Source organism: Astatotilapia calliptera, chromosome 19 (genome assembly GCF_900246225.1).
Source record: "Astatotilapia calliptera chromosome 19, fAstCal1.2, whole genome shotgun sequence".
NCBI classification, from domain to species: domain Eukaryota; kingdom Metazoa; phylum Chordata; class Actinopteri; order Cichliformes; family Cichlidae; genus Astatotilapia; species Astatotilapia calliptera.
Genome location: NC_039320.1, coordinates 27,624,110 through 27,634,525, shown reverse-complemented (window position 1 = coordinate 27,634,525; position 10,416 = coordinate 27,624,110). Strand labels below are relative to the sequence as shown.

The window sequence follows — 10,416 nt, the reverse complement described above, 5'->3', positions numbered from 1 at the left end:
CACTCCTCATCATCAGAACAGGTTCACAGGCCAGCACAGTCAATTCACAACAACAGCTGAATGCATTCCGAAAAAATTTCACAGCTATTCACATGAGGCATGTAGGAGAAAAAAAGCATAGCTTTTCAAAAGTGACGGGTAACTTGTGAGCAAAAGTTCTCGGGGGTGAATGAGGCAGTTTATTTTGAAGGCGCGCTTGTTTGGAGGCTCAAGAGCACTTGAGTTCAGATAGCCTGCGAAGGAGCTGCTGGCGTCTGGATTTGAGGCGCTTCTTCTCCTGCAGCTGCCGTTTCTCCCTGCTGTGCAGCTCCATGAGGTACTCTGTCGCCTGGGTCAGGATGGCCACCTTTGGCGTTTTGGCCGACTCCAGGCCAGGGATCTGATCCCGTAGGGCAAGGAAACGAGACCTGAGGTCATTCCTCCTCTTCCTCTCAAGGAAATTGTGGTTCCGTCTGCGGTCCGTGTCGTCTGTGTCCGAGTTCTGCGAAGCCTCCGAGGAGGATGATGGTTGGGAGACATGAGCTGAAGCACCAGGTCCCATAAAGGCACGCTTGCTTGGGGGTTCTTCCTCCTCCTCCTCCTCATCGTCATCCTCTTCCTCCTCCTCCGGTTCTGGCTCACTGTCTGGGGAACGAGCGGCATAGTTGTGCTGCTGTCTGTGGACAGACATGTGAAAACGTTTGGGGCAGGGGTCTGCTCGGACCGTTATGGTGACTGGTTTTCGGACATTTACCAGCCGCACCCGGTTCTGCTTGTTCTCCACAGTGACGACATCGATCTCCTCTTCATCATCTGTCATCACACAGACAAATAACTCATCAGTAAACACAGAAAAGGGACTCACTCTACAAACTTGCAAATTCCTACAAAGCACTCAAGCTAGTTCAACCTTTAAAAGCAATTCCATAAAACAAACAAGCAAATCTCTATCCGTCAGTGCCAGGATGGCAGAGCAGCAGGTGAGGCGCTTAGAGCAGTGGTGGTGCATGCCAGGTTCAATTCCATGGCAAGAATTGAGGCTTTAACCACTGAGCATTATTCAGCAGTTTCAATGAAGACTTTTTTATGCTGATAGGGGACAACCCCTAATTTGGGAAATGCTTGAAAGTTATTCTCACGGTCTGTCAGTGTTTTTGAAGCAGCAATAAATCATCAGCGGGTTACCCCACCCTTCTACTGCACTCTGATTTCAATGCAGAGCCAGAGGAAGACAGAGAATTGAAGGGGGGTAGAGCGAGAGTAGCAGGGGCGCGGTTTTTAAAATACTACACTCAGCAAGCTTCCAGCCTTTAGGTGACTGTGTCACACTTGATAACCTCGCCATGCAAGTCAGACCACAGCTATGCAACCGCAGCCCCCGCTTTCCAAATTACGCACTGTTATGGGCAATTTAATCCTGGAGCAGGGCAGGGTGGGGCAAATCAGAGGCATGGCTGTATCCTTACCAGAGGAATCAGAGCGGGACTCAGAGCCAGACGACGCCGGCTTCCTGCAGCTGCTTGCGGGGAAGGTGAGAACAGCAGCGGGGTCAACGCAGTCCGTCGCCTTGATGGAGAGCAGGCTACCGGGCGAGACGCACTGCGCTTTGTTCGCTCTTGCGGAGATCTGGGGGACGGGGGAAACACCGGTGTGCCCCGCAGCCGGCGTTCTCCCGTTGACCTTCTCCAGCTGCTTGCTGGCAGAGAAGCTACTCCACATGCAGTCCTGAATTATGTGGGAGCTGAGGTTACCGAATAACTCCTCGGTGTCCGGGATGAACTGACCCTCGCACTCGTCCTCCTGGCCCAGCATTTTGGAAAACACGCTGAGCCTGTCTCCCGGCGAGAGGGGGTACAGAGTCCGGGTGGGAGACATGGGAGGGGTGGGAAGCAGCTCGAACTTTTTCCATATGTCCTCGCTTGGTGCGGTTGATTTGTAAAAATCCTCCTCGGTATCCAAATAATCGAAAAAATAGTGCGAGTCGAAGTCCATTTTCCCGGCTAATAATATCCTCCAGAGTTTATTCCCAGGAATGATCCAGTGGCACACACGAGTGGCTTCTGAACAACGTTCTGCACAACCAGAGAGGAAATTTCAGAGAGATTAGCAATGATCTTTTTAAAGCAGCCTAGTTCCCAGCACATGCACGATCACATATCAAGTAGCCCATCCATCTAATGGGACACTATCAGGACATCGCAATCCCCCTAACAGCCTACTTTCTACAAATGGGACCATATCAATAATTGATGCCATCTTGCAGATGCTCCTCTTTGTGCTGATGGACTCAAGCTGTTCAGACACATATGGTTATTAAATAATCTAGTTATATATAAGTGTGTGTGTGTGTGTGTGTGTGTGTGTGTGTGTGTGTGTGTGTGTGTGTGTGTGTGTGTGTGTGTGTGTGTGTGTGTGTGTGTGTGTGTGCAAACTTGGGATTTAAAACAAGTGTGAGGGCATACGAGAGGCTACAATACCTGCGTAAAAGTGCCAGACAGTATTTCCTGAATTGAAAACAGCGCTTTGTTCCACTAAGCAGCTATGTGAAGCGGTAGAGGAGATCACTGAGCAGGCACACTGTTACTGAACAGGTCCGTTTCTTCAAGTGAAACTTTCAAAGACGAGACTACAGAATTAAACCACTTACCGGCTCTCCTCGAAATGTCCGATGCGTAATAAAGCGCACAGGGGAAAAAATAGAAATCCCACCTAACGGCAACGAAAGACCCAATTCACGAAAATGTAATGGATTAAAACCAAATCCAGTTGTTTCCGGTGTGCGATCTACACGTTTTTGTTCCAGATAAATAAAACAAAAGAACTAAAAAATAAGAGGGAGCCCAAAAAACGCCGGTGCAGAAACAGCACGCACGATACTCTCTCCGGCCTCCACAATAAAGAGCCACACAGTGCGTTTTTCGCGCCAGTGAGATACCCTGTTATAAGGCGTCTGAAGCAGGGAGGAGCCTCAGAAAATTCTGCAGCAAGCTGTAGATCCGGGTAAGTCCCCTTCATTTGCATCAGAGCCGTAGTGTAAGTGGGGTTGTTGCACAGCCCCGCCCTGGCTGCTACACCAGTAATGATTACAATAACTGACACTTGTTTTCATATCATTTTTCACTGTTCTTGGCAATTGTGGGCTAATGGGGGAAAGAAGAATAAGGGAAGCTAGGAAATGTTTTCCATTGCAGAAGAACAATGCAGGGCAAACGTGCTAGATCAAGACTTGTTACTGTTTGGTGTGGTGTGGAATATTTCCACCTTATTGAATTTTAACTTTGAATTGAACGTTTTATGGTTAATCATAAATTATAAAGCACTAAATAATATATTACTAAAACCTAATGGATTTTAACTTGTCACAGTCAACAAAACTGCATGCCCAAAATGTTTCGTTTAACTCGTTTAATTACATGTCAGTTTTCGGTTTTCATTTTGTTACAAAATTAAAGAGTAAAATGTTGAATCTGATGCATTCTGGTCCAATAAAATATTTGTGCTTGACATGATAATACCCACGGGAGCCATTTTTGCATGAAAAGTGCTGCAGATAAAGGGCTGACTCAGTATTTTGACATTGTTTTGCATGTAGCCCTAAATCAGTTTTAGACCCTGCATAGTTTTCACTGTGGGGCCACGTTGCAGTTGATGTCGTTACTCACTTCAGTCTCTAATCTGATATATTGTAATATATCTATATCACTAAAGCACTTCTGGATGGATGCAAACTGCATTTCGTTGCCCATGTGCAATGACAACAAAGTTGAATTCTATTCTATTCTATTCTGTTCTAATTCTAATTCTAATTCTATTCTAATCAAACAAAACTGCGAGACAAGGCTGTCAACCCTGAAACCAAACAATACTTTTAAGATTAAGACCGTTTTCTCTAATCCCATCAAAATCAGCAGAACTGCCAGTTAAAGGCTATAAAAAAAATGCCAGAGTAGTTGGAGTTAATCTCCATTACTGATAAGCAGTGGTAAGAAGTTACTCTTAAATGAGTTCAAATGTGGATTGACTGGGCATGGAGCAGTTTTCCAAAGCTGCATGCAAACCCCTGTTGAATCACACTAGCAGGCCTCTTCATTTGTATTACAAAAGCTATGAATTCAAAGGAGATAGACCTTCATTTCCATACACAACATGTCCACAAAGACAGAGTCTGAAGTAGTTAATAGGTGTATTCTGTCCCAAGTTATGAAACATTGTCCTGCCGCTGGGTGGAGCGCACACCTTTGAACGACCAGCTTTTATCACAAAAGATCACCAAGCACCAAGTTCAGGTGTTAAAATATCTGGCGGTGGGGGTGAAGTGATCAGAGTAATCTTCTTTACAGTTGGTGCAAAGTTTTCCAGCAGCTGCAGGTTAACGTGTTAAACAAACACTGCTATGTTTGCTTTTAACTTCCTGCTTACAGATGACAGTTACAGCTTTGCCAGCAGCATAAGTCTGCCCTCAAGTGACCTCAGAGATTTAATCATGTTAACACTGATCATGATGTAATCACTGGATAATGATGAGGCTTTGTGCTCACTGGCAAGCAAAAGGTCAAAGTTTGCCAGTGTTGTACGCCATCCCAAATCTTTCCACCCTCCTAAAATATTGATTGGTTTGGTCCATAGGGTACGCACGCTGTGATACTGAAGCCAAATTGTGGATTCTGATTGGTGACTGGGGCTTATTTGGTCAGTGACTGACTTTAAGTTGGCCACATGCCACTGTCGGTTTGGGCAGCAAAGGCAGTTTCAGTCAGTTTGAGGAAAATTGATTACTGGATCTTCTAATAATTGCCCTGGTCCTGGCACGACATAAGTAGAGTCAGAAGATAGGATTTTTTATTTTTTTTGAGGATTTTGAAGCACTGAGAGATTAAAATTTTTAATTCTTGATTTTAAAGATCACCAGCTTACAAAAGACTACATAAACTCTCCAAACACAGCCCGGCAAGTAGCAGCTCTGGAGCGTTTCAACACATAATTAGAGCTTCCTGAGCAGATGGCGTATGCCAAGAGTAACCATTTCTATCTCCACTGAAAGTTCAGAACTTAAACTCAGTAGTGAGTAGGGATGGGTACCGGTGTCCGGTGCCATGATGGCACCGGTTCTGACATAAACGGTAGTAACCAGACCGAAAAGCAGCGCACATTTCGGTGCTTTATTTCGGTGCTTTTTTTTCCTGAGCTGTGATACACTTTAGATTCTAGCCAATCATTTTACGTTTCCGAGGATAGTAGGCAGGGCCAGGTACGTACGTACGTTCTGTTAAAGCAGAGCTACAGATTAAAAATGCCCAAGGCGAAGCGGTTAAAAGTCTGGCTGTACTTCATAGCAAAATATGCAAACTCAGCAGCAACAAGTGCTTTAAGCTGATACTGTGATACTGTCAAAGGAGGTAACACCTCAAATCCGATGAAACACCTGGCGACGCATAGCGTTTTTTTTAAAAGCCCAGAAATGCGCCGTATTTGATAGCTTGCTGCGAGACCTCACACCGTGCACATCTACTGCGGGTGGGTTGCCTGTTATGCAACATCCCCCAAAAACACGAAGAGGAGAGTCCTGGCCCCTAGCCCTGCCAGTGTAGCAGAAATGATGACGGATGATGATGGCAGCAGCAGCCGTTCTTCTCTGCGTGAGTAGGCTAACCACGTTATTACATTAATGCATGTAAGGTGAACTAGCAAACATCATCATAGCTACATGCTGCTGTCTTCTTGTTTGATGGCAGATACTCCCTTCACCCTGGCTAAAAAGGCTAAAATGACCAAAGAAAAAGTGGAAAACAGTTAAACATGAGAGGTTTAGGACAAAGTTTGTGTTTTTTCCATTGTTTAAGCACTGCTTCCAGCCAAGAGTGATACCATATATGCCCCATAGCTGCAGAAAAGGCTAACATTGTTATATTTTTACAAAAAACAGCTGAACATGAGAGGTTTTTGGACCAATTTTGTGTTCTCCATTCTTTAAGCACCGGTTTGAGCACCGTTTGAGCACCGGCACCGTTTCAAAAGTACCGATTTGGCACCGGTATCGGATAAAACCTAAACGATACCCATCCCTAGTAGTGAGCGCCCAGGACGTGAGACATATGTCTAAAGTATAAGCTGAATTTAAGTTACAAGTCTTCGTATCAATATAGAGTTCATCTTATTTGTGTTGTTCAAATTGTTGTGACTTTTTAAAAATAGCAAAAATAAAGGAAAACTCATAATGTCTGCAGAACCTTGTGATATTTTAAAGCAGATTCAACGTGGTCTAAATAAAAAATGAGTTGAACACTTTGAAATCTGGGCTCATTTTAAGCTGATTTTGGAGCTCTTTTGCCCTCAAAGCAAAGACCACAGGCTTTAGATCCTGCAGCTTCACATCCTATAATTACACAGTGGACCAGCCCTCAGTCTGCTATGTTGGGACTGTTTCATCCCTGCCAAAGAGAAAGAAGAAAAACACTGGTCTCATAAAATTCAGATGAGTTCCTCCTCCTCTGCTCGTCTTTTCGGTCCCTTTCGTTAAAACCTGGAGATACTTTCCTCATCCGAGACAATGTAGGGGTAACAATGCTTAACACCAACAATAGTATCTCCCCAGGTCACTGCCCAGCTTAACTTCAAGTACCCTCCTTTGTTCTTTATTGTTATAGTAACATATGTGTGAGGGTGGTAAAAAGGGTGTAGGGACTTTGGTTTCCCCCTTAGTAGAGCCCTCATGTATCTGTAACACCCACTCAGCAGCATGAAGAACATCAAGCACTGCTGTGGAGGAATTTCGATGGGTTTTCAGGGTCTGTCTGTAGAATTGTACCCATTTGCTACAGAAGGGAGGGGGTGCCCTGTTCCCCACGACCCCAGTGACACACAGAACCTCCTAACCCCGAACTCTGACCCTATCCTCCCAAATATCTTTAACAGGTCTAAAAATGGAACCAGCCAACCAACTGCGCAGGAGAAAGAAAACATAAATAAATCCCCAAAGTCTTATTGCTCCCGTGGGATGTAAGCCATCATAGTGTGACACCTCAGGGCCTTCCTGAGAATACTATGAGAGTGCATTCAGCAGGGCGCCAGTTTTACCTGTTAACTGTTGTCACATACCAAAGATTTGTATCAGTCAAAGCACGCATTACATCAGCTTTTCACTGCTGATGTTATCTCACACGTGTTCACTTCCTCAGTTAACTGCCGCACATAGTGAAAGGATTGTAGATATGATTGCTGTGTAAGTTATTGAATTAACACAATGATGAAATCAACACTTGTGGAAAGTGAGTGTGGTTAAAGATATGATTGAAGAATGTTTACAGTTTTTAATTGATTTTTTTCACCATTCTGCAGTTTCTCATCACAGCACTGTCAGTCACTTCAAACCCAATGAAGCACTTTACATACAAGATTAACTAAGTTCTGTGCAAATATTTCAAAGGACAAACCAGTGTTTTGTCTAAAATTGAGAACCTAGCAAAGAATCTTTGTGTTTCTAGCAGCCTGTCACAAAAACACATCATTTGTTCACCTCTTTAGTTGAATCTCTGAAAAATGCCAGATAGTCATAACGGGCATAAAATTGTAGTTGTGCACTGATCTGATGTGCAAAGATCTATTAGCCAGAAACGGGGAAATGGGGAGAAAATGCTGAGGCATGCCAAATTACATAAGGATGATTTGCCGATCAGTAGCAACACGTCTGATAGAGTCATCACTTCAGGTTTAAAGTTTTTGGTTAAAATTTTCAATATGTGCAGAGAAGTTCAGGAAAGAATAAAGGTGTTCATACCAAATATTGACTTTGAAGTTTGTTAGAATTGCCCCCCCGCCGCCATACACTCAATTTCCATGCATATTTCAGTGAACCGCTGCAGCTACTTCTCTTTTTCCTAACGAAATAGAAAGAAATTAGTGTTGGCTCAAGACTTTTGCAGTTAACAGGTATGTGCCAAAGTTTAATGAAACGGTTCAAAGAGGCCATGAGAACACTGCTATAGTAGACTGACTTAGACTGCCACCTGGTGCTTGCTAAGGGTAAATAATCTGGGAATTGGTTTCTTTGAAGTGCACCTGAAAAACTAGAGTGAGATAACAGAGAGGGAGATGTTGGAAGGCAGGCAGCTATTTTTAATGCACGCAGGTAAAAACTGCTCAAAGAGTGAGCAAAGTCTTGCATTTAAAACACATTAGGAAACAAATCAAAAGTACTGAGCAGTGTCTACTTCAAAAATCACATCTTTTTTTTCTTTCTCATTTTGTGCTCATTTTAGTCTTTATTTTTTTAAAAAATACAACTGAAACATGATGCCACCCAACAGGAAGCATTAAAACATGGCTGACCCTAATTTTTAAATTAAGCACTGGAGCCCCCCAGGGGTGTGTTCTGAGCCCCCTGCTGTACTCTTTGTACACATATGACTGTGTGGCCACTACCAGCTCCACCACCATCATCAAGTTTGCTGACGACACCGTTGTGGTGGGCCTGATCTCTGATAACAACGAGACGGCCTACCTGAAGGAGATTAGGAATCTGGAGAACTGGTGCCAGAGGAACAACCTCCTTCTAAACGTCAGTAAGACAAAGGAGCTGATAGTGGACTTCAGCACTAAGCAGGAGAGGAACTACCAGACCCCCGTCATCAACGAGTGCCCAGTGGAGAGAGTGGACAGCTTCAAATACCTCGGAGTTCACATCACGCAGGACCTGTCATGGTCCTGTCACATCAACACCGTGGTGAAAAAGGCCCGACAGCGTCTCTACCACCTCAGACGCTTGAGAGACTTCCAACTGCCCTGCAAGGTGCTCAGGAACTTTTACTCCTGCACCATAGAGAGCATCCTGGCGGGAAACATCTTAACCTGGTTCGGGAACAGCACCATGCAGGACAGACGAGCTCTACAGAGGGTTGTGCGGTCAGCTGAGCGCACCATCCGCTCCGAGCTCCCTGACCTGCACTCAATCTACAGCAGGCGGTGCTGGACCAAGGCCAGGAAGATGGTGAAGGACCTCAGCCATCCCAACAACAGACTGTTCTCTCTGCTGAGGTCAGGAAAGCGATTCCGCTCCCTGAAGACCAACACAGAGAGACTGAGGAGGAGCTTCTTCCCGCAGGCGATACGGTCTCTCAATCACACCACCACACAGTACTGACCCACACATATGGTTCTTACACACACACACTGGACTTTCTGGACTTTGGTTTTGCACAACACTGGTCACTATATTCTTCATTTCCGGTTAATACTTGTACAGCTGCTGTTATTGTGTATATATTTATTTATATTTAGATTTCTTCATACATTCTTATATAGTTCTATATTGTGTATTGTGTATTTTGTTGTACAGTTATTTTATTTTCAACTTTAATTTATATATTTATCTTTATCTTATTCTTCCCAGTTAAATTTACCCTTCATTCTAATTTGTGTTGTACAGTTATTTCATTTTTAACCTTAATTTATATTTTATTCCTTCCTAGTTAAATTTACCCTTTTTAATTTTTCATATTTATTTCCTATCTTATTCATAGCCTTTTCCTTTTTTGTTTTCTTTAGGTCACGAGCAGTTGTCCAAGCATTTCACTACATATCGTACTGTGTATGACTGTGTATGTGACAAATAAAATTTGAATTTGAATTTGAATTTGATTTGAATTTGAAATGAAGAAACAGGCAGCTGTTGATTAGCACTGTTGTCTCACAGAAGGAAGGTCCTGAGTTCAATTCCACCATTTAGCCTATATCCACAGTCCAAAGACATGCAGTAGTGAGGTTGAGTTGAATGCGAATGACAGTCTGTTAGCCTGGCGACGTGTCCAGGGTGGACCCTGACTCTTGCGACCCTGACAAGGAAAAGAGGATGGATGGAAGAGAAAACTGATGTTCTATTGTTACAATCCTCTCACCATCGTAAGTGGTGTTCTTGGCCCTTACATTAGATCCTTCACATTCACACCTATGGGCAATTTAGAAACACCGGTTAACCGAAACCACTAATCAACAAAATGAAGCTGTTGTCAGAGCAAGCTTCTTTGAGCTAAGGCTCATTAAAAAGGATTAAGCTGTGCCTCACCTTCACTGATTTTGAGAAGATGATTCTCAGATTTTTTTTAAATCTTTTTTTTATTTATCTATTGCAATAGTTCAATATTGCAATAACGATATCTACCACTATGCAGAGAAGCTGTAATTTTGAAAAGATCACAAACAGCATCACTACAAATTGTAAACAGTCGTACAGAAGCCCTTTTCCAGTAATGTAGGGAGATATATATATATATATATATATATATATATATATATATATATATATATATATATATATATATATATATATATATATATAAACACCCATCAGGCCGGGGTCTTTCTGTGTGGAGTTTGCATGTTCTCCCCGTGTTTGCGTGGGTTCTCTCCGGGTACTCCGGCTTCCTCCCACCGTCCAAAGACATA

At 43.4% G+C, this 10,416-nt stretch overlaps 1 protein-coding gene across 1 annotated transcript in view; it reads right to left on the bottom strand.

The window, feature by feature from the left end:
* The window catches only part of LOC113012724 (protein L-Myc-1b-like), a 3,339-nt gene extending 428 nt beyond the window's left edge, over positions 1–2,911 (bottom strand). Inside the window, exons 1-3 of the mRNA XM_026153025.1 lie at positions 2,627–2,911; positions 1,446–2,051; positions 1–792 (exon numbers count right to left, since the gene is read on the bottom strand). The exon at positions 1–792 is cut by the window's left edge and continues 428 nt beyond it. Coding sequence (XP_026008810.1) covers positions 209–792; positions 1,446–1,971 — 1,110 coding nt within the window. The 5' untranslated portion in view covers positions 1,972–2,051; positions 2,627–2,911 and the 3' untranslated portion in view covers positions 1–208. The remainder of the gene's footprint in view (positions 793–1,445; positions 2,052–2,626) is intronic.
* Between the last annotated feature and the right edge of the window lie 7,505 nt (positions 2,912–10,416).